The sequence below is a fragment of the Pipistrellus hanaki genome (assembly GCF_964339955.1).
Source record: "Pipistrellus hanaki genome assembly, chromosome: 1".
Classification (NCBI taxonomy): Eukaryota; Metazoa; Chordata; class Mammalia; order Chiroptera; family Vespertilionidae; genus Pipistrellus; species Pipistrellus hanaki.
Genome location: NC_140503.1, coordinates 80,581,915 through 80,604,739, shown reverse-complemented (window position 1 = coordinate 80,604,739; position 22,825 = coordinate 80,581,915). Strand labels below are relative to the sequence as shown.

General features: G+C 41.4%; 1 protein-coding gene across 8 annotated transcripts in view; it reads right to left on the bottom strand.

The window, feature by feature from the left end:
- Positions 1 to 22,825, bottom strand: part of AKAP6 (A-kinase anchoring protein 6) — a 456,973-nt gene that overhangs the window by 252,731 nt on the left and 181,417 nt on the right. For all 8 annotated transcript variants that reach the window (XM_084874316.1, XM_084874310.1, XM_084874315.1 and 5 more), the window contains one exon: positions 19,603 to 21,372. In XM_084874316.1, the coding sequence (XP_084730442.1) occupies positions 19,603 to 21,372 (1,770 nt within the window). The remainder of the gene's footprint in view (positions 1 to 19,602; positions 21,373 to 22,825) is intronic.

Here is a 22,825-nt window from a genome sequence, read left to right as displayed (position 1 = left end):
AATACTAGTATTGGTGAGCCACACTATAAGAGCAACAGGCAGCCCTGACTGGTTTGGCTCAGTGGAGAGAGCATTGGCCTGTGGACTCAAGGGTCCCAGGTTCGATTCCGGTCAAGGGCATGTACCTTGGTTGCAGGCACATCCCCAGTGGGGGGTGTGTAAGAGGCAGCTGATCGATGTTTCTAACTCTCTATCCCTCTCCCTTCCTCTCTGTAAAAAAAAATCAATAAAATATATTAAAGCAAAAAAGGCAGAAGGTACCTGGATCCCTAAATGGCCTCTACCTTCCCGGGGTGTCTGCCTAGCACTTGTTATGTGAGAGAAAAAGTCTTCTCTGTTATGGTAGTTTGAGGTTTCTTTGTTTATACAGGTTTAGCCTATATGCCAAAATGCCCAGGATTTCTTTATTATTTCCCAAATATACCCTGAATACTCTTGCCCTCAACCTTAGCTCATGCTAAAGTTTCTGTTGTTAACACTCTACCTCCTCATCTCTGATATTTAAATTCTCCTTAAAGGCTCAGCTCAAATAGTCCCTCCTCTAGGATGCTTGGTCTAGCTACATTTGTTATTCTCTTCCTTCCCCTGTTCTCCCACTGTATGACTTTCCACTGGGCACTTACTGAATATTATTTAGTAAGCACAGAGCCTAGAATTATGTTGTTACTTCTCTCTTAAGTTCTAGATTGTAAATAGTATAAAGAAAGTATTCTGAGTTCCTACAGCATTCTGCTATTATATCTCTTGTTGAATAATCATCTGAACTATAAACTCGTGCTCAATGTGTGATCCTTTAGGACTGGATCTTTGACTTTTAATTAAAAGTTAAGCTTGCCCAATTCTTTAAGAATCTATTTTTCCTGTATATTTAAACTAAATTCTTGTTTTCTATGTTGTTACTTCTAAACAATTCCTCAACTCTCTGAATAAATATTTCTAAGACTAAGAAATGCACTAAAAGATCAATAGTTCAAGTTTGAATGGAAATGGAGAGCCAACTTATGGTGCTCTCATATTTAGAATCTGAGGCTCTCTAGGACAACATTAGGGGAAGAAAGTGGGAGATACTCTTGGGAAAGGACATTTAAAAAAGAAAACAGAGTGAAATCTATAGAGTCCAGAAAAAAAAAATAAAGGAAAATGAATGGGAGAGAAAATGAAAAAAAAGAGAAGTCAGAGATAAGAGGAAGACTAGCAACTATGAAAGGAAAGGTAAACATAAGGCAAATCACATACAAAATGAAATGCCAGTGAGAACAGTGGACTCCAATAACCTTAAAATGTTTCCTATCTGGTTAGATGCTCTTAAGAGATCATTATCAACGCTGAGGAGCAAACTACCACTCCACCAACACTAGGAAGACTGGCACATGGTTGGTAAAAAAGAAATATCAAAGGCAGGTGAGAATTGAATTAATAGCAGACCTTGACTGTAAGTTAGTTTGGGGTGAATAAAAAAAAAAAAAATACAGCTGTGCTTCAATGGGACTTATTCAAATCACAAACCAAGTAAAGAATTGCCAAGTGGCTTTTTGTTTTTACTTTTGTTTTAACAAATTCTGGAAATTCTGGAAGATGATTTGCTCTAGTCTTGAAGCTGTATTCAATACTACAAGAAAGCCTGGAGTGAGATCTTTTAAACATAAGAGGTAATCGCCCTAAGATAATATATAATTTAAAGAGATAATCACCCTGAGATAAGATAATAGATAATTAAAACTATAAAACTCCTCCAAGAAAACACAGAGGAAAAGCTGCATGACATTGGACATATCACCAAAAGCACAGGTAACAAAAGCAAAAATAGGCAAATGGTACTAGATCATACTTTAACATTTTTGTGCATCAAAGGACCCAATAAACAGAATGAAAAAGTAACCTGTGGGATGGGAGAAAGTATTAGCAAATCACACACACACACACACACACACACACACACACACACACACACATATATATATATATATATATATATATATATATATATATATATGTTAATATACAGATTATAAAAAGAACTCCTACAACTCAACAATAAAAACTCAAATAACCCAATTTTAAAATAACTTGAATAGTCATTTATCTAAAGATGATATACAAATGGCCAATCCTATCTAATAAAGAGGGAATATGCTAATTGACCATCACTCCATCACAAAGATGGCTGCACCCACAGCTGAGGCCAAGTTCCCATAAGAAGCCTTAACAAGCAATCAGCAGGGACCTGAGGCTATGCCCTCCCGCTGCCCCACATGGGGCTTTACAGGGGACCTCAGGCCATGTCCCCCACCCAGTAGGGCTTGACAGGGGACCTCAAGGTGCACTTCCCATCCTGGTGCTGGGCTAGGGGACCTCAGGCTGCTCCCCCTGCCCCAGTGCCAGGCCGGGGGACCTCAAGCTGTGCACTCTGCCCTGCGGGGCTTGACAGGGGACCTCAGGCAACACCACAACCCCAGCACTTGGTCAGGGGATCTGAGGTTGCAATCCCCTGCCTGGTTAGGCTTGACAGAGGACCTCAGGCCATGACCCCCACCCAGCAGGGCTTGATGGGGACCTCAAGGTGCACCCCAAGGCTGGGTTAGGGGACCTCAGGCCTTACTCCCACCAAATAGGGCTTGACAGGGGACCTGAGGCTGCACTGCCCTGCCTGGCGGGGCTTGACAGGGGACTTCAAACCACGCCCTCTGTCCTGGCACCAGGCCAGGGGACCTGAGGCTATGCCCACTGCCCAGCAGTGCTTAACAAGGGGCGGGGGGGAGGGGGAGTCTGGGTCTCGAGGTGGATGTGGGTGGGCAGAGACTTGACTCTGGGTTCTGTGGTGAGCCCCAGACTCTGACAGGAGGAAGGTTTTCATATACATTTTACTAATTTTCTTTCATCTCTGACACTTTTATTACAGAGAAAGGGCAAATAGCAATATTATTTCCTCTAATGAATCCCTTTTAATGTGCACTAATTTCGTACACCATGTCACTAGTAAGCATATAAAAAGATGCTTCACATCACTAATCATTTGAATCAGTGAAATTCAAATGAAATCCACAATGAGATATCTATCACTCATTAGGATGGCTACTATCATAAAAATAAAATAAAATAAAATAATAAAATAAAAGAAAAGAAAAGAAAAGAAAAGAAAAGAAAAGAAAAGAAAAGAAAAGAAAAGAAAAAAGAACAAAACCCAAGCAGAAAATAACAAATGTTGGTAAGGATGTGGAGAAATTGGAATGCTTATATACTCTTGCTGGGATTGTAAAATGTAAGAACCACTATGGAAAACAGTATGGAGATTCCTTAAACAATTAAAAATAAAACTACCATAGGATCCAGCAATCCTATATCTGAGTATGTACCCCAAAGAATTTAAAACAGGGTCTTGAAGAGAAATGTGTACATCATGTTCAGAGTAGCAGAATGTACAATAGCCAAGAGGGAAGCAAGCCAAATATTCATCTATAGATGAATGGATAAACAAAATGTGGTATAGACATACAGTGGAATATTATTCAGCCTTAAAGAGAAAGGCAATCTTGTCATATGCTAAAACACGGGTAAACCATGAAGACATTACACTAAGTAAAATAAACCAGTCACAAAAAGACAAATACCACAAGATTCCACTTATTTGAGGCATTTGAAGCAGACAAATTCATAGAAACAGGAAGTAGAATGGTTTCCAGGGGTGGGTCAGAGGAGGAGAGAGCAGGTGTGTTCAATGGGTATAGAGTTTCAGGTTTGTAAGATGAAAATGTTCTAGAGAACTGTTTCACAGTGATGTGAATATAGTTAACATTACTAAACTGTATGCTTTAAAATGGTTAAAATGGAAAGTTTCATGTTACATGTTTGTTTGTTACCACAAGGAAAAAAAGGAAAAGAAAAGAGAACTCAGGACAACATATTTATTTAATGACTGCCACCATCAGTGTGATATTATTGATGTGTCAGCATGAGGGTGAAAGCTAGAATGGGTCCTGTCTGGACCATTTTACCTCTTGGAAAAAGAAGTACAGAAATCAGTGCTAAGTTAATCCCAGACCACACCTCTGCTGCATGCATGTTACCCTAGTGCTCCAGCCACTTCCCAGCTCCACCAAGAGGTAGCAGCGATGGTGGCTGTCTTTGGGCTGTCACCACACAAATTTGAATGCAATTTTATATAGCCTACTTACAAAGAAGAAGAAATTAGCTAAGCATTTGCTGCACTGAATCTGAAATAACTTGTGACAGGACATCCTTAGCTGGCTCCAAAGAAGTTTTTAAAATTGGGTTATAGATGTCTCTGAGATAAAATGCTAACAACAGCTGAGTCATTGAACTATACATAGAAATGCCATAATCTAGCATTTGAAGAGATTTACTGTACATCGCTGGGGAGAAAAGGGATCAGCTATGTCGTGCATCCATCAACTGGGTACCAATGAGGCCAGCCAGAAGGAGTCATGTCTTGGAGGATGAATTTTCAGAACTGAGTGTGAGCAGGAAGCCCATGATGTGAGAAATGAACCTTGCACTATATCTCAAAGGACAGATCTCTTGAAATGCTTCACTGAAGTGGCACCACCCTGCACTTCACTCTGCCAGCCCCCTTTAGGAACCATACAGCTGTTAATGTGGCATCAATAATTACCCACCTCAGACAAGTGGCTACTTACCAGGCAGCTCATGTCTGTGTCAGGTCATGAGGAAGAAGTTGACTGAGCATCTACTAATCTAGAAGTGGTTTCTGGGTTTTCTAGGTAGGCTTTGTCTACATATATGATTATTATCTAAATTCCTTGGGATTGCCAACCCATTACATATATCACATGTATCCAGATATCACCCTAAGTAAATTTTTAATCATTTTGTTTGATTCCATTTGATCCAAATGTCTTTCCCTTTCTTTTCATTGCTTTTATTTTATTTTTATGAATTATTTTATTTTTCCATTAAATTGACATACAATATTATGTTAGTTTCAGGGTACAATATAATGATTAGACATTATATAACTTATGAAGTGATCACCCTGATATGTCTAGTGCCCATATGACACCATATATAGTTATTACAATATTATTGACTATACTAGAGGGGTGGTGCATTAAGTTTGTGCACTCAGGTGCGGGGGGGGGGGGGGGGGGGGTCCCTCAGCCGGATTATGAGAGGGTACAGGCCAGGCCAAGGGACCCCACCAGTGCACAATTGGGGCCAGAGAAGGGCATAGGAGATTGGTCAGCCCAAGAGGGACTGTGGGAGGGCTCTAGGGCATGTCTGGCCTGTCTCACTCAGTCCCGATTAGCAGGACCCAGCAGCTAGCTAACCTATGAGTTGGAGAGTCTGCTCCCTGGTGGTCAGTGCACATCATAGCAAGCAGTTGAGCAGGCTTAGCATATCATTAGCATATTACACTTCGATTGGTTGAATGGATAACCAGACACTTAGCATATTAGGCTTTTATTATACAGGATAACCCTATTCTCAACTCAGAGGTTGGTTGAACTGAGAGTTTTTTGGCCCCAATTTTATAGGTGAGGAAACCGAGGCTTGGAGATGTGAAGTGACTTATCCATGATGCTACAGGGAATTCATGATTGAGGGAGACCTGTGAGGGAGTAAGACATGGAGTTCAAGATTCTCCGCCAAGATAGTTAAGTATTCCATCTTAAAGGAGGTCATGGGTTTCTGTCAAGGTTTTGACCTGACTGGTAAGACATTTATTGTGGTTGAATTCATTTAAGATTTCCTATCTTCTAGGAAACAGACCTCTGGCCAGGGTCATCTGCTCCCCTCTGACTATGCTGACTAGCTTGATGACTTTCACAAATGTATAAACCAAATTGTGTGTTCAGATATGCTGTTTATTCATTCTTTCCCCAGCTGCTGTAGAAGCTAGTGTTTCCAGATTTTTTAATAAAGAGGGAAGGGGTTGGGGGGGGGGGGGTGTTTGACAGGTAACCACCACTGCACTTCTGCTGCCCTCATTAATGCAAATGTCTTTTTCTAGGCACCATTCGTTATATATATATATATATATATATATATATATATATATATATATATGCCATTATTTAGCTGGCCTGATTCTCATCAGCATGGTATGGAGCCTTTCCTAGCTAAGAAGTTGGAATACATGGATTCTGGGCCAAGGTCTGTCCTTAGTGCCTATCTCACTGTCCATCCCTGCACCTCAAATCTTCATCTCTAAGCTGACAAAGTTGAACTAGAAGCCCACTAAGGAATTTTTCTGTGATTCATTTTCCTTCCTGGGTAGACTTACTATTCACCATCATTGACTGACTATTTCTGGCTATTTTGGGCTCAAAATTATTGTGGTTTAGTGGTAGAAGAGGAACTTATTGCAAATTCATCTTTAAAATGTTTTGAGATCATTAAGAGAAAATTGAGCTCGCCTTTGCTTCCAGAAAATTTGGGGTGATCAGCCTTGCTGAGCAGAAGGAGGCTTGAGTAAAGTGGAATTTGGACTCAGAAATGCATGAAGATCCAAGATGTCTTCCCCCACCTTCTGTGAAGGGAGGACCACAGCCCAGGTCCAAGGTCACCCACCTCTAAGAACAAAAGTGAGCATAAAATTGTGTTTCTTATGTTATGTTACAGTGCCTCTTACAGAATGGCACATCATTGTTAATATATATGTTGGTGTTATTCCTATAAGATTAATGACCATCAGCAATGCATATCTTTTTCTTTGTGGTCGAATCCAGTTACTAGTATAGCTCAGTGACAAGTTTGTTTTCTAGCCCATGGAAATAATTACATTGTCAAATACCACTTCATGATTAAAAACCTTTGAAACCAGGAAAGCTCTCCTTTCACAATTATTACTTGTAGCAAATATCCTTTTTTCAGAAAATACATGTTAAATAAATCAAAGTCAGATCATTTTTTTCCTTTCCTGCTAAAATAATTGTGTAAGAGAGGATTCCAGTTTGGGAATGTTAGCATTATATATTAGATATAGTCTTCTACTCTTACACTCCCTCCTTTTCATCTCAAAATATTTCTTTTTCTCAGGATGAGAGCTCAGGTGGTATCAATCTTCCTTTAAAATAAACTTTATTTCATTCTCCCTTCTTTGGTGATATTAACCTCTCAATTTTACATATTTTCTCTAGAAGCTATAGTAAGTGTCTCCCTCTTTCCTGATGTGGGGTTCCAATTCCAATTCCAGTTGTGTGACCTTGGAAAAGTTGAACCCTCTGAGGCCCAGGTAAATAAATGGGCAATAAGGAGTTTACTCCACAGGACAGTTGTTGTAGGAATTGTATGAGGAAGTTACATTTTAGGACAGTCCCCAGCACGTAATTAATTCCTAAGAAGTGTTCATTTTTCCCAACTACTTATTGTTTTTCATTCTGGCCTATGGCATGCAGATGTCACTCACATCTTACAGAAACCTTCATTGGAACCAGCTGTCTGTCTCCTTGACGCCCAGTTTCTTCTCTGGTTTTGTTTTTATTTTCCCCCCACTCTTTCCTGTATCTTTGTACCCATTTTAGAAATTGTTCTTGAAAGTCTGTTTCAGCTTGGCCTCTTACCTGATGTTTTGGGTGTGAACTCCCTTGTTGTGAGTGCTGACACTGGCTAATGGTGAGGCATTTTTCCCATGCTTTGCAATTTTGGAGTGCGAGTTGGTTTCCAGTTCTTTCATTGGAGAGACCCACTTGCCCCGGGTTCAAGAGTACCTAGGGGGAAACTGTGAATTTGCCTTTTTGGGATCCTACAGATTTCCCCAGTGTTTGACCAGGTTTTATGTTAACATCTCAGTTTTTTAAGGCACCGCCAATTGAGTAGCTCCTCACCAGTTTGTAAAGCTCCCAGCTTTATGCTGAGAAAACCCTCAGGTCCAGCTCCTTTCAGCTGGGGAGGGGCTGGCTATGGTCACAATTGTATTCCAGATTAAAATTGCATTCAGGTCTCACCCCTGCAGGATTTATTAGGTACTCGTACCTCTTTAAGAAATTCAGCTTTATGCCAACACAACGTTCTGACTTTGCATTTCCTCTTTATGATACCTCAGGATTTCCTTTTCTTGTTCTGAATTTGGCTATGTGGAATTGTGTGTGTGAGTGAGTGTGTGTGTGTGTGTGTGTGTGTGTACATATATTTTATCCAGTTTATCTATGTGTTTGGAGCAGGATATGAATTTTTTGTATCAGTTTGGTTTCCTATAATTAGACGAGAAATTCTGTTGCTTTCTTTTGGCACTGAAATGAGTGGCTTTTGCTGACATGCAGACTAGTTTTTAGCTTCCCTGCTCTATAGAAACTGCTTTCTCAAAGATCAGTAGTAACCTCTTTGTTACCAAATACAGTTTCCTTTTCTGAATCTCAATATACATAGAATTTTTTGGAGAATTTTAATAGCTGTAAACACAAATTATCAACCAGATAATGAGATCCTAAGCAACCTGGTCTAGGGCTGTGGTCGGCAAACTGCGGCTCGCGTGCCACTTGCAGCTCTTTGGCCCCTTGAATGTAGCTCTTCCACAAAATACCATGGCCTGGGCGAGTCTATTTTGAAGAAGTGGCGTTAGAAGTTTAAGTTTAAAAAAAATGTGGCTCTCAAAAGAAATTTCAATCATTGTACTGCTAATACTTGGCTCTGTTGACTTATGAGTTTGAGGACCACTGGTCTAGGGCAAGTCTTGTTTGACTTACGTTTGCAGTCTTCCTAAACCCTAACACAGAATCTTGGATGTAGATAACTGTCTAGTTCTTAGAGGAAAAAACTGTTAATACTTATATTAAGATCATGTTAAATAAATGCAATTCAAGAGCACAGGCTGAAACCGGTTTGGCTCAATGGATAGAGCGTCAGCTTGGGGACGGAAAGGTCCCAGGTTCAATTCTGGTCAAGGGCATGTACCTTGGTTGTGGGCACGTCCCCAATAGGGGGTGTGCAAGAGGCAGCTGATCGATCGATTACTCTCTCTCATCGATGTTTCTATCTATCTTTCTCCCTTCCTCTCTGTACAAAATCAATAATATATATATATATATATATATATATATATATATATATATATATATATTTTTTTTTTTTTTTTTTTTTTAAATTCAAACAGCAGTTTAAAAAAAAAAAGAAGAAGAACACAGTATGCCTTTCCATTTGCTCAGGTTTTCTTTGGGGGCTTTGGAAACATTTTAAAGAGTTTTATAAGAGACTTTCACATTTCTTAAATTGATTTATGTTTATTTTATTACTTTTATTGCTATTGTAAATGGGATATGTTCTTCCAGTATATCTTCAAGCTAGTTATTGTTTGTAAATTTGAGTTACTGAAGTCTGTATAATTTTTCTACTTTATCTTCTACAATAAATTCATTATTTCAATAGTTTTTAATTATTTTCCCTTTTGAGTTTGTACCATATCACCTACAAGTGTTTTTAGTCCTAGTTTCTTTTTTTAATCTAATTATATAGGCTACTACTTCTAGTGCAAAGTTAAATAAGAGTGAAAGTTTTGTATCTTTGTCTTGTTCTTGACAACTGAAGATGCTATTTATATTTATTTCTCTCTTCAGCATGATGCAAGCTCTTGGAAAGGGTAGGTCAACTGCTATATGTGAAGGAAGTATTCTTATATCACTGAATTTTTAAAAATATATTTTTATTGATTTCAGAGAGGAAGGGAAAGGAATAGAGAGATAGAAATATCAATGATGAGAGAGAATCATTGATCGGCTGCCTCCTGCACACTGGGGATCAAACCTGCAATCGGGGCATGACCCCTTGACTGGAATCAAACCCCAGACCCTTCAATCCATAAGCCAATGCTCTATCCACTGAGCCAAACCAGCGAGAGTTATCACTAAAATTTTTTTTAATTAAGAATAGATGTTACATTATGATTTTTCTTCTTAAATTTATAAATATGTTAAATTATATTAATTGTCATATTGAACTGTCCCTATTCCTAGCATAAACACCCCCCGATTGGGATGCATTGTTTTTGATGTCTTGGATTCTGTGTATGTTATGGATTTGTGAAATTAACTTTTGTTAAGTGATGCACAGGATGCTAGATGATGAGCCACAGTTCAACAAGAGACCACAGGAGGAACTGAAATAGAGATGTTTGTTATTCAGAGGTCCTGGAGGAAGGACACAACACACATGGAGGGGCCACATGGGGAGTTCAAGGCAGAGTACAGACTGTGAGAGGCAGAACCTGGGCTTACGCCTTCCTTAGAGTCCATGCGTGGAGTGATTTATGGTTCCCAAGCTGTGGTCTGATTCAAACCAAAGAGTAGGGTTTTGGTAAGCCCAATGAGGTCTTACTTAAAGGATACAGCATACAGGTGCTGGGAGGCAGAAGAGACAGCTAATCACAAAGGCTGTTGGTGGCCTTCTATCAGAAACTTCTCTTTGCATGTGACCCTGAGGCTTTCTCACTCTAGGCCATGAGCTTCCATGAAGAGGCTGGTGTCCATTTAAAATCGCTGAAGGCCAATTGGCCAAACAAATGGGTGCCAAGACAATCATACCATGGAGTAGTTTAGCTAACCTCTCAACTGTCTGTTAATATTTAATTGAGGATTTTCACTTCAGTGTTCATAAGTGATGTTCTGTGACTTTAGTTTTGAAGTCTTGGTTGTATTTGTTATTGCGCACATCAGAAAGTTGGGAAGTCTCCATTCTATTTCTAGGTTTTAGCATAGCTTACATTACATTGGGATTTTCTGTTCTTTGCAATTTGCTGGAAATCCTATATGGAAAACTAGTGGGACCTGGTACTTTTTAGGAGATAAGGCTCTGTCAACTATCCTGATTTTCCTCCTGTATAAGTTGGTCTGTTTACATTTCTCTTTTTCTGGGGTCTTAGTATATTTATTTTAGGTATTTTATAGTTTATATATAATTTAAGAATACTTTCCTCGCCCTAATCAGTTTGGCTCAGTGGATAAAGCATTGGCCTGCGGACTGAAAGGTCCCAGGTTCAATTCCGATCAAGGGCATGTACCTTGGTTGCAAGCACATCCCCAGTGGGAGGTATGCAGGAGGCAGCTGATCAATGTTTCTCTCTCATCTATGTTTCTGCCTCTCTATTCCTCTCTATTCCTCTCTTTTCCTCTCTGTAAAAAAAATCAATAAAAATATATATTTTTTAAAAATAATACTTTCCTTAGAAAATATCCATTTATCTAGGTTTTCAAATGCAGGTGTCATAGAGGAGGGTGTCATAGAAGAGAGTATCATAGAGGAGGGTGTCATAGCAGCTGATCAATGTTTCTCTCTCATCTATGTTTCTGCCTCTCTATTCCTCTCTATTCCTCTCTTTTCCTCTCTGTAAAAAAAATCAATAAAAATATATTTTTTAAAAAAATAATACTTTCCTTAGAAAATATCCATTTATCTAGGTTTTCAAATGCAGGTGTCATAGAGGAGGGTGTCATAGAAGAGAGTATCATAGAGGAGGGTGTCATAGAAGAGGGTGTCATAGAGGAAGGTGTCATAGAGGAGGGGTATTATAGAGGAGGGGTATTATAGAGGAGGGTGTCATAGAGGAGGGTGTCATAGAGGAGGGGTATTATAGAGGAGGGTGTCATAGAAGAGGGTGTCATAGAGGAGGGTATTATAGAGGAAGATGTCATAGAGGAGGGTGTCATAGAGGAGGGTGTCATAGAGGAGGGTGTCATAGAGGAGGGGTATTATAGAGGAGGGTGTCATAGAGGAGGGTGTCCTAGAGGAGGGTGTCATAGAGGAGGGGTATTATAGAGGAAGGTGTCATAAAGGAGGGTGTCCTAGAGGAGGGTGTCATAGAGGAGGGGTATTATAGAGGAGGGGTATTATAGAGGAGGGTGTCCTAGAGGAGGGTGTCATAGAGGAGGGGTATCATAGAGGAGGGGTATTATAGAGGAAGGTGTCATAAAGGAGGGTGTCATAGAGGAGGGGTATTATAGAGGAGGGAGTGATCGAGGAGGGGTATTATAGAGGAAGGTGTCATAGAAGAGGGTGTCATAGAGGAGGGTGTCATAGAGGAGGGGTATTATAGAGGAGGGTGTCATAGAGGAGGGGTATTATAGAGGAAGATGTCATAGAGGAGGGTGTCATAGAGGATGATTATTATAGAGGAGGGTGTCATAGAGGAGGGTGTCATAGAGGAGGGTATCATAGAGGAGGGGTATTATAGAGGAAGATGTCATAGAGGAGGGGTATTATAGAGGAAGGTGTCATAGAGGAGGGTGTCATAGAGGATGATTATTATAGAGGAGGGTGTCATAGAGGAGGGTGTCATAGAGGAGGGTGTCATAGAGGATGATTATTATAGAGGAAGGTGTCGTAAAGGAGGGTGTCATAGAGGAGGGGTATTATAGAGGAGGGTGTCATAGAGGAGGGTGTCATAGAGGAGGGGTATTATAGAGGAGGGGTGTCATAGAGGGGGGGTGTCATAGAGGAGGGGTGTCATAGAGGAGGGTACATATGATCTAGTGACTCAATTTCTAGGTGTTTATCTGAAGAAACCAAAAACTTGGATTTGACAAGATATATGCACTACAACTTCATTGCAACATTATTTACAATAACCAAGATGTGGAAGTAACCAAAATGTCCACTGGTAGGTGAATGAATAAAAAAGATGTAGTACATTTATACAATAGAGTATTACTCAGCTGTAAAAAAGAATGAAATATTGTAATTTGCAGCAACCCAAATGGACCTAGTGGGTTTGATGCTAAATGAAATTAATTCAGACAGAAAAACCAATATCATATGATTTCACTTATATGTGGAAACTAAAGAACAAAACAAATGAACAAACCAACCAGAAATGGACTCATAGATACTGAGAATATTTTGATGGTTGTTGGATGCAAGGAAGTTTTGGGGCTGGTTGAAAAGGTGAAGGAATTAAGAAGTACAAATTGCCAGTTACAAAAAATCTCAGGGATGTTGCAGTATAGGGAAGCACCCCTCCTCTATGACACCCTCCTCTATGACACCCTCCTCTATGACACCCTCCTCTATAATACCCCTTCTCTATGACACCCCTCCTCTATGACACCCTCCTCTATGACACCCTTCTCTATGACACAAGTTCAGTGACTTGTTTGGTTTTTCGCTTTTAATTTTAAGCCTTGAGAAGCCCCTACACCAGGTGAGCACTCAGTGCGAGATTCTCCCTTACTTTATCCACACTGGAGATCCTGAGGAATCGGCCAATTTCACCAAATTCTCAACCCCCACTGAGAGACTGGGAAAGGAACCCTCATGTAAGAACTCGCAGAATTAACTGAGGCAATTGTATTTGAGTAGAAAGACAGGGTTGCAACTTATTTACCAGGTTTTAAAATACTGCCTAATAAATATGTTTGCATTTGCTTGTATGTATAAAGAACTTCTCAAAGAACATAACAACTAAAAGCAACAGTGATCACCATGGTGAAATGGGAACTCAAGATGAGGGAAAATGATGAGAGAGCATTTTTATTGGATATTTTTAAATATATGTTCTTAAATAATGTGAGTACATTATCTATTAAAATATATTAATTTTTCTAAATAAAATATACACATTAAAAAGAAAATTTTCACATTTATAAAACAAGCCTACTAAAAGAGAGACACACATCTGAGGAGTGGAGGGTGAAGGAACCAAAAAGGCATCAAAGACACTTGCCACTCGGGTGCTAGCCCAGAGGTTCTGTCAGTCACCAAGTCCCTCACCTATGAGTAGCCTTCGCAGGCCTCTGCTCTGCGCTTGGTGTGGCTCAGAGGGAAGAGAGGGGAAACTTGGGACATGATAGGAAGAGGAAACAATACTCTTCATTGGGTAAAGGTGAAATCAGAAGCAGTGTTTTATAACTTTCTGATCAAGCCAGAATTCTTCTCACGGAGCCCCATGCTTCCTCCCTCTTATCTTAGAGTGTGCTCTATTTATAGTCTTTCTAGCCACCTCAAAATCTCTTGCTTCTGAGTCTTTTATTTCTGCCCTCAAATAAGCTTTAGTTAAAAAGAAACAAAACTCTTATTTACTTTCAACTATAGTCCTTTGTCTCATATTGCTTTTGCAATCCAATTTCTTGAGCTATTAGGAATGATTTTCTCTCACTTCTTAATAATCTATAGTCCAGGTTCTACCTCTACTCTTTCATTAAGTCCTTTTTCTCTGAAGTCTTCATTGACTCTTTAAAACAAATGTAAAGATTGGTTTCTTCATTTGCCCTTATTTATCTTGATCTCCCTTTTTCAAATAATGAAGCTAATATCTAAACTTACTAAACACCTCTTCTCCTTTTATTTACATAACACCCAACAATCTTTCCGTCCCTTCCTAATCCCCACAACTGGGCCTTTTCTTTACTCCTGCCTCAGCTTAAAATACAGTTGTCACCTCTCCTCTTGACCTATTCTCATCTTCTCAGGGAATTCATTTAGATGGCAAGAGCAAAGTAGATGGGCCTAACGCCTGGCTCTGTGACTTTTTTAGATATGCAGTTTAGGATAAGTAATTTCAAATACCTGAATTCAGTTTCCTCTGCTCTAACATGGGGATTCAGTGATTCATTCAACAGTTTTTATTGAGCATCTACTATGTACATGAGATTTATTAGCAAATGAAACTGTTGATAAATATCCCTGCCCACCCAGAGCTCCTATTCTAGCAGGGAGACAAACAAAAATAACAAGCATACTAAATAAGATAATTATATAAAATAACAGAATACTAGTATGATGAGAGCTATAGAAGTACATAAAAGTCAGATTATATCATTTAAAGGTGGTCAAGGTAGGCTTCCCTGAGAAATTAATATGAGCAAAGACCCAGAGGAGGTGAAGGAATTGGAAATGAGGGAATCAGCTGGAGAGGGTGCAGGCAGAGGGAACTGACAAGGATCCCGAGGGCCAGAGCAGTCTCTGTTCATTCTAGGAACACAAAAGAGGCCAGTGGGAATGGAGTGAGGTGAGTACAGGGAAGAGCAGTGGAAATAAGACCAGAGAGAAAATCAGGAAGCCAGTCTATGTAGGACCTCTGAATGGGACGGGAGCTGGTACAAGGTGACACCATTGGATTTATGTTTTAAGAGGATCACTATGGCTGCCGTGCTGGGAAGAGACTGTGTTGGGAGCTGGATGAAGCAGAGAGGCCAGTTAGGAGGCGCCGTCGGTAATCCGGGCAGGAGGTGGTGGTGGTGGCTAGTACCAGGGAGAGAGCTCCAGAGAGGAAGAGCAGTGACCAATTTCAGATGGTAAAACCCACCTTGTAGAACTGTATGAGAAAATTACTGCAGGACGATGTTAAATAATACCCTCTTTATTATGTTATATTTTTCAGGTAGGATAGGTAATATGGAGGAGCTCAAAGCTAGAGTAGGACCTTAAAGGTCAGCTGACCTGGGAATTGGCAGCTGCCCTCATCGGAAGTCAGGAAAGGAGGTTAATCCCCTTTCAGCCTCACCTCACATCCCAACTCAGGACAGTATTTCCAACTTCTGACAAAACACTTCCCTAAACGTTTCATCACATACTCAGAATCAATGAATTTTTTTTTTAAATTTTACCTTACCTCCATTTCAAGCTAGTTACTAATCTAAATGTTTCCTTCGCCCTAACCAGTTTGGCTCAGTGGCTAGAGCATCAGCCTGCAGACGGAAAGGTCCCAGGTTCGATTCCAGTCAAGGGCACGTAGTACCTCAATTACAGGCTCCTCCCCAGCCTGGGCTGTGGTCAGGGGCATGCAGGAGGCAACCAATTAATGAGTTTCTCTCACATCGATATTTCTCTCTGTCTTTCCCTCTCTTCCACTCTTTCAAAAATCAATGGAAAATATCCTCCAGTGAGGATTAAAAAAATAATAATAAAATAAATATTTCCTTCTATTAAAGATATGCCAGTCTGACAGGTTGAAGACTGCTTCATCTTTGTAGAATTATGAAATAAAAGGATGCTATCATTGAAAGTTGGTATTGTGGACATTATCTGCTTTAAAAAAAATCTCTGTTTACAAAAGAAGAGCTGAGGCCCAGATGCAACATAACTAGTTAAGGGCCACTCCAGGCTTCAATAACTGAGCGTGGCCCAGAAGCAGTTTCCTGGAGCCCTTCTTCAACTGCTCACCCCCACTGTCCCCCCACCACCACCCCCATCCACATGACAGCAGCCCCACAGATTGGCTGCCCATCTCTGGATGATCGCCACCACAGCTGCTTTGACCATCTTTCCTGATTGGCAGTTAAGCCAACTAGTCAGGCTATGGCAAGTCATGGCCTACACTGCTTGAAGTATGCTGGCTCTGAGTTCAAATCCTGGCTCTGCACTTACTAGCTGTGAGGCCATCAGCAGGTTTCCTAACTGTTCTGCCTTAGCTTCTTTGTCTGAAAAAATGCCTACCTCCCAAGATTTAAGTAGCAATTGACATATAAAGCTCTTAGTACATATTCAAGCACAAGAGTCCAAGAAGCATTAGTTATTTGTGGCTTATATTACTACCCTCAGTGCTTTGCAAAGAAGTTGCCATGGATGGCCACCCACTGAGCAAATTCTAATTGCATCAGTCTGGCCACCGGGGCATTGCAGCAACCGGGTAATCAAATGTATGGAAAGTTCCACTGCTTTCTGATCACAGCCTTCCAGTCAGGACAGCTTGCTGTCTTCCCCCATATCATGCTCATTCCCAATTCTTCTCTGAGTTTCAGTTTATGCTCCTCCTACCTGAAATGCCCACCTTCCTTCTCTCTGTCTAACTTCCCAGCTCCACTGACATTATTTCTTCTCTACATTTTTAAAAAATATATTTTATTGATTTTTTACAGAGAGGAAGAGAGAGGGATAGAAAGTTAGAAACATCAATGAGAGAGAATCATTGATCAGCTGCCTCTTGCATACCCCCTACTGGGGATGTGCCCACAACCAAGGTACATGCCCTTGACCGGAATCAAACCTGGGACCCCTCAGTCAGCAGGCCGACGCTCTATCCACTGAGCCAAACTGGTTTCGACTCTTCTCTACATTATTGCAGTATTTATATGCAGCACTTATTGGTTGCTTCCTTAAGGAGGGCATGGGAGCATTTAATTATGCCATGGGTTCCAGAGCAGACCACTGATCTCACACCCATAAAATGCTGTTAATATTAGGGTGGTTGTATTTGACAAGTAAATACTTAGTAAAAACAATTATTAATATGCTATTATTATTATTATTATTATTATTACTAGAGGCCCAGTGCACAAAATTCATGCACAGGGGGTGGAGAGGGTGGTGGTGTCCCTCAGCCCAGCCTGCACCCTCTCCAATCTGGGACCCCTCGAGGAATGTCCAATTGCCCGTTCAAACATCCCTCTCACAATCCAGGACTGCTGGCTTCCAACTGCTCGCCTGCCTGCCTTCCTGATTGCCCCTAACCGCTTCTGCCTGCCAGCCTGATCACCCCCTAACCACTCCTATACCAGTCTGATTGATGTCTAACTGCTCCCCTGCCAGTCCATTTGCCTCCAACTTTCCTCCTCTGCTGGCCTGGTCACCCCTAACTGCCCCCCTTGCAGGGTTGATCACCCCTATCTGCCCTCCCTTGCAGGCCTTGTCCCTCCCAACTGCCCTCCCCTGCAGGCCATCTTGTGGTGGCCATCTTGTGTCCACATGGGGGCAGGATCTTTGACCACATGGGGGGCAGCTATCTTGATCTTGTTTGTTGGAATGATGGTCAATCTGCATACTACTCTTTTATTATATAAGATATATTGCTATTAACTTTTCCCTCTTTTTTTTAATGTACCTTCATTTTTTTCCTACAGGTTATTCTGTCCATATGTACTACAGCAGTTCCCCCTTATCAACGATTTTACTTCCTATGGTTTCAGTTACCCATAGTCAAGTGTAGTCCCAAAATATTAAATGGAAAATTCCAGAAATAAACAATTCATAAGCTTTAAATTGCACACTGTTCTGAGTAGCATAATGAAATCTCACTCCATCCTGCCCAGGATGTGAATCATATCTTTGTCCAGTGTGTCTACATTATAATACGCTGCTCATCCATTAGTCACTTAGTAGCTGTCTAGGTCATCAACTTGACTGTCATGGTATCACAGTGACCCCTATTTTCCTTAATAATGGCCCCAAAGCACAAGATGGTGATGCTGGCAATTCAGATACTCCAAAGAGAAACCCTAAACTTATTTCTTTAGGTAAAAAGGTAGAAGTTCTCTACTTAATAATAAAAGGTGGAAAAATCATATGCTGGGTTACTAAAATTTATAGTAAGAACACATCTTTTATCCAAGAGATTGTGAAGAAGGAAAAAGAAACCCATGCTTGTTTTGCAGTCACACCTCCAACAGTAAAAGTTATGGCTCCAGAGCAGGGGTCCTCAAACTTTTTAAAGTGGGGGCCAGATCACGGTCCCTCAGAGAGCTGGAGGGCCAGACTATATGAACTACTAATTCCTACTGTAACACCTCGGCTGTGCTCACTGCCTAAAAAACCTGGAGGGCCGGATCAGACTCCTCTGCGGGCCGCATGTGGCCCACGGGCCGTAGTTTGAAGACCCCTGCTCCAGAGTGTATGAAAAAAACATGAAATTTATGGGTGAGAGATATAAACAAAAAGCATTTTCCAACTGACAGCAATGTGTTACAATAGAAAACATTGAGCCTTTACCAACATGCCAGCAAGAAGTCCCCTATTATGAGTGACACTAAGCCATTTACTGCAAGTAAGAAATAGTTATAATAAGATAGTTTAAGAGAGAAAGACCACACTCATATAACTTTTAGTACGGTATACTGTTACAATTTTTTCTATCTTGTTAGTTATTGTTTACTGTGCCCAAGCTATAAATTAAACTTTATCATAGGTATGTATGTGTAAAAAAAAATGTAGTATATAGTTAGGTTTGGTATTGTCGCCGGATTCATGTATCCACTAGGGGTCGTGGAACAAATCCTCTGTGGATAAGGAGGATTACTCTATACTTTTATCCAGTCTTAAGTCACATCCTATAGTAAAAAGCTCAGTCCTGAGAATTCTGATACCTGTCCTCAAAGATTTCACCACATCTAGTAATTCATTCTAAAAGTACAGATTTACCCATAATATCAAGTCCCCATCTCAGAGCCCATTGGTGGTACAGAGTATAGATAGCATGGTTATCAGCCAGGGGCCTCAAAGAAGAGAAAGACTGAAGAAAAATAAAGTTTCCAAAAAAATCAGAAGTATCTGGTCTATTTCTACAGGAAGTTAACAATGGAGTTGGGGAAGCTATTCTGCAGTTAGAACAAACAAGTGAAAAAGCACTGAGGGCAGCTGGCCTATTCTATTCACATATTCCTGAGACACCGGTGTTTGCACAGCTACTGCTCTGCTTTACTCTGTATTCCATTCACCATGAGCTGTGTTAAGTTTGGGCACTACAAACTCTAAACCCATTAGGGGTACATCAAGTTCATGCATTGACAAGGGCCGTTCTGAATGACACATGGTACTCTATCACAATGCAGTGATGATCATGTGCTTTTTCTTTCTTTGGGGAATCAGTCATGTTTATCAAAAATAGCAACACATTTTATATGAGTGGGGAGAGTTGCACTTTTCCCAGCTTTACTTCCAAAAATCAGGTAAGGTAAGAAATCACTCAGATTAATTAGACTAGCTTACCTCTATTTTTTCCCATATGGCCTCATAGTTGTCTTGGTGTTGAATATCTTGCATCAGTTTCTGAATTAAAGCAGATTTTGCGGAAGAATGGCTCTCGTTTTTCTCAGGGGATGAAGCTCTCTCTGACTTCTCATCCACGTACTTTTTCATGCCAGAGAGAGGCATGCACGGCTCCTCGTCAGAGAGAATGTCACTCAGGGGCCCAGACTCGATGCTCTCCCCCAGCGAAGAGGCGATGTCACTGGATGAACTTGGAGACACCCTGCCTGGCCTAGTACGCTTCTTCTTGACATGGTACGTTGGATAGATCTCAGAATCTGAATTCATTTCGGACAGTTCCCAGTCATCGATATTCTGAATGGTCTCCCCTCTGGGTTTTGGAGGGAGAAGCTTCGTTAAGTTTTCCAACTTCAAAGCTAATACTTCTGTCTGCTTAAGCTGAGAGGGCAGTGCCAGGTACTCATCGGAGCCATACCAGGCCTCCACGACCTGACCATTCCTGGAGACGTGACTTGGGGAGGAGGAGTAACTTTTTTGGCTTTTGTGTTTTGAAAGAAGGGGGACCGGAGACATGAGACTGTCCGAGCCAATAGGAGATTCGCTGCTTTGAGTAAACGGTGGGGAACTGGATGTTTCTGACGGCACTTGGAATTTGGCCTTCCAGCTTCTCTGAGTACACGGCTCAAGGGAGGACGTAGAAGCAGAATCGGTTTCTGGGCCCTCCACGGCCTTGGACGTACAGGCGGTGATTCCGTTGGGCACTCGGGAGCCCCTGCTGATTTCGGTTTGCTTGCCTGAACCAGTTCCTGCTTTAGGGGGTTGACACGGAGGCACCTCTTCTGGGCCCTTACGTGGCTTTTTAAGTCCGGGTTTCTCTTTGTGGCAGTCGTTGAGCCTCCCCAGGCTGGAGGAGATTTCTTTGATGTGACTTTTGACTGTGTTTTCAAGATTGCCAGCCCCCATCTTGTGCAGAGACTCGTAGGACTGGCTGGCCGCCGAAGGGCTGCTGGGGTGGGACGCCTGCAACGCCAGGCAGAGCTTGGACCTGTCAGGAGGGTCCACCCGGGAAGGGGCGCTTCTGCTCATCTCGGGCTTGAGATCAACCAGCCGCCTCCTTCCGTCCGCACCGCTCAGGCTCTTCTTCAAAGTGTCCTCTTTCAGGAAAAGCGCTCGTTTGGGCACCGTGGGCTGTGTGGGGGAGTGCTCGTTATAGTTAAAGCAATCTCTGATGGAGCGCTTGGGGGCTGCGTTCTCACAGGGAAGAGGCTGTGGGCTCTCCGCTCCAGACTGGGAGGAGGGACTGGATTCTTGCTTGGAGGTCTCCGAAGAGGACTGAACCGTATTTGTCGGGGCTTCCCCCGGAGACGACGTGCCCCGCTTTGAGCCTGGTTGCTCCTTGACAGTGGCAGCAGCGGGAGCCTTGCTTTCCTCACACCCACCTTTGTCATCTGCCGGGAGGGAACCTTGAGAAGCCCCCTCACTCACTGCCTCGCTGCAGCTGGAAGCGATGGGGTCAGTGGCCGCCGTCAGTAACCCAACACTTCGGATAAGCTCGGGGAACTCCTTCTCCATCTCACCGTAGCTCCAGGAGTCAAAGGGCTTGGTTTTGACCTGGCTCATGTCACCCAGGCCACCGAACAAATCCTCACTTGGACTGTAGTCAGAGAGTTCGAATGCAGTGATTCCGCAATCCAGAGACAAGTAATTTTGGGAGCATTTGATGGTTAGCTGTCCTGAGTCATCCACTTCCGTTAGAGAATCGAGCCGGCCCTGGAACAGACAAGGGCAGTGGGTTCAGTAAATGGAGCATCAATTACACCCAGCGGCTGCTCAGATGAAATCTCAGCAGTGGCCGCTAAGAAGGTCAAAACGCATCAGTCTCCCTTGCTTCTGGTTTGACATAGAGAATGACATATTAATCCATTATCACATTACTTTATATCATATCCTGTCCTTAAATATGCAAATATTTTTCTTTAATCTAGAGAATAAAGCTACGATAGAAATGGTCAAGGTCAACCCAGAAATATCCATTCTTGCCTTCATGTTCTATCTTAAAATAATGCATTGTTCCGTTAATAAACATTTCTTAAATGATGTAATAAAACTTCTGGGAACAAATCAATGTAGGAGTAACGTCTCCATGAATGTCTCTTTTGCTTATTGCTATACTTCCATCACCTACCACAACTGGCTAACTCATAGTAGATGCTCAATGAACATTTCTAAAGTGTACTAAGTCTGTCGTGTTAAATGTATATTCACAAATCCCAGGAAGGTGAAACATGAATTTGTAAAATTATAACAAAAGCACTTGAAGACTAGCTGCTGTTTCTCCCCACCCTTTCGAAGGTTAAACAGCCGAACTCCTAGAGAACATTAATGAGTATCAAAACTTTATCGTCTTAGGTCCCATCACTCTGCATGCATTTCTCCCCTCACCCCTTCACCTCCACCCCCGCTCCCATTTGTATATATTCGATAACAAGTGCCCACCTCCACTGTTATTTATAATTTGGGGTAGGCCAGTTTGAAACTTCTCTAAGCTAAAAAATAAAATATAGTAGTACAAGCAAGTATTTTAAATTTTTTAATCTTTAATTATGCAATTAAGGTTTTTGTCGCATTACTAATGCAGTTTCTGACATCATTCAGCAAACAGATTTTTCACTGACTTTTGTTTGGGACGAAAGGAGTCCCATTATGCAAACCAGGCCGAAGGACCACCTGGTCTAATCTAGTCCCTTAGGAGATGAAGGAGGGATAAAAACTGATCTGTCATATTCCCAGACCTCCGTTCTCCTGGAGGAGAAACCAGGTGAGCAAACGGAAGCTGGACCCTGTGTCCCTTCAACCAGGTTATGCCGCGTTCTCAGGTTTTTCTGTTTGTTTGCTTGCTGTGTTTTGGTAATGTTCTCTTCCTCCAGACCTTTAACCTGCCTCTATCTCCTACTCTCTCACTCTCACTCTACATGATCCAGATAAATAATAATTTCACCTTTCTAAACCTTCATTTCCTCCTCTGTAAATGGGGATGGTTGATTGCTACCATTTCTTTTTCATTCAAATCTCCCAACAACTTTCTTCTGGAGTGGGGTTTATATTATTGTTTTATATAACCAGAGCCTGAGCCAAAAGAAGGAGCATAACTAGCAAATGTCCTTGCAATTAAGGGCCAAGTCCATACTCTGACCTCAGCACCGTAATTTTCTGTGATTCATTA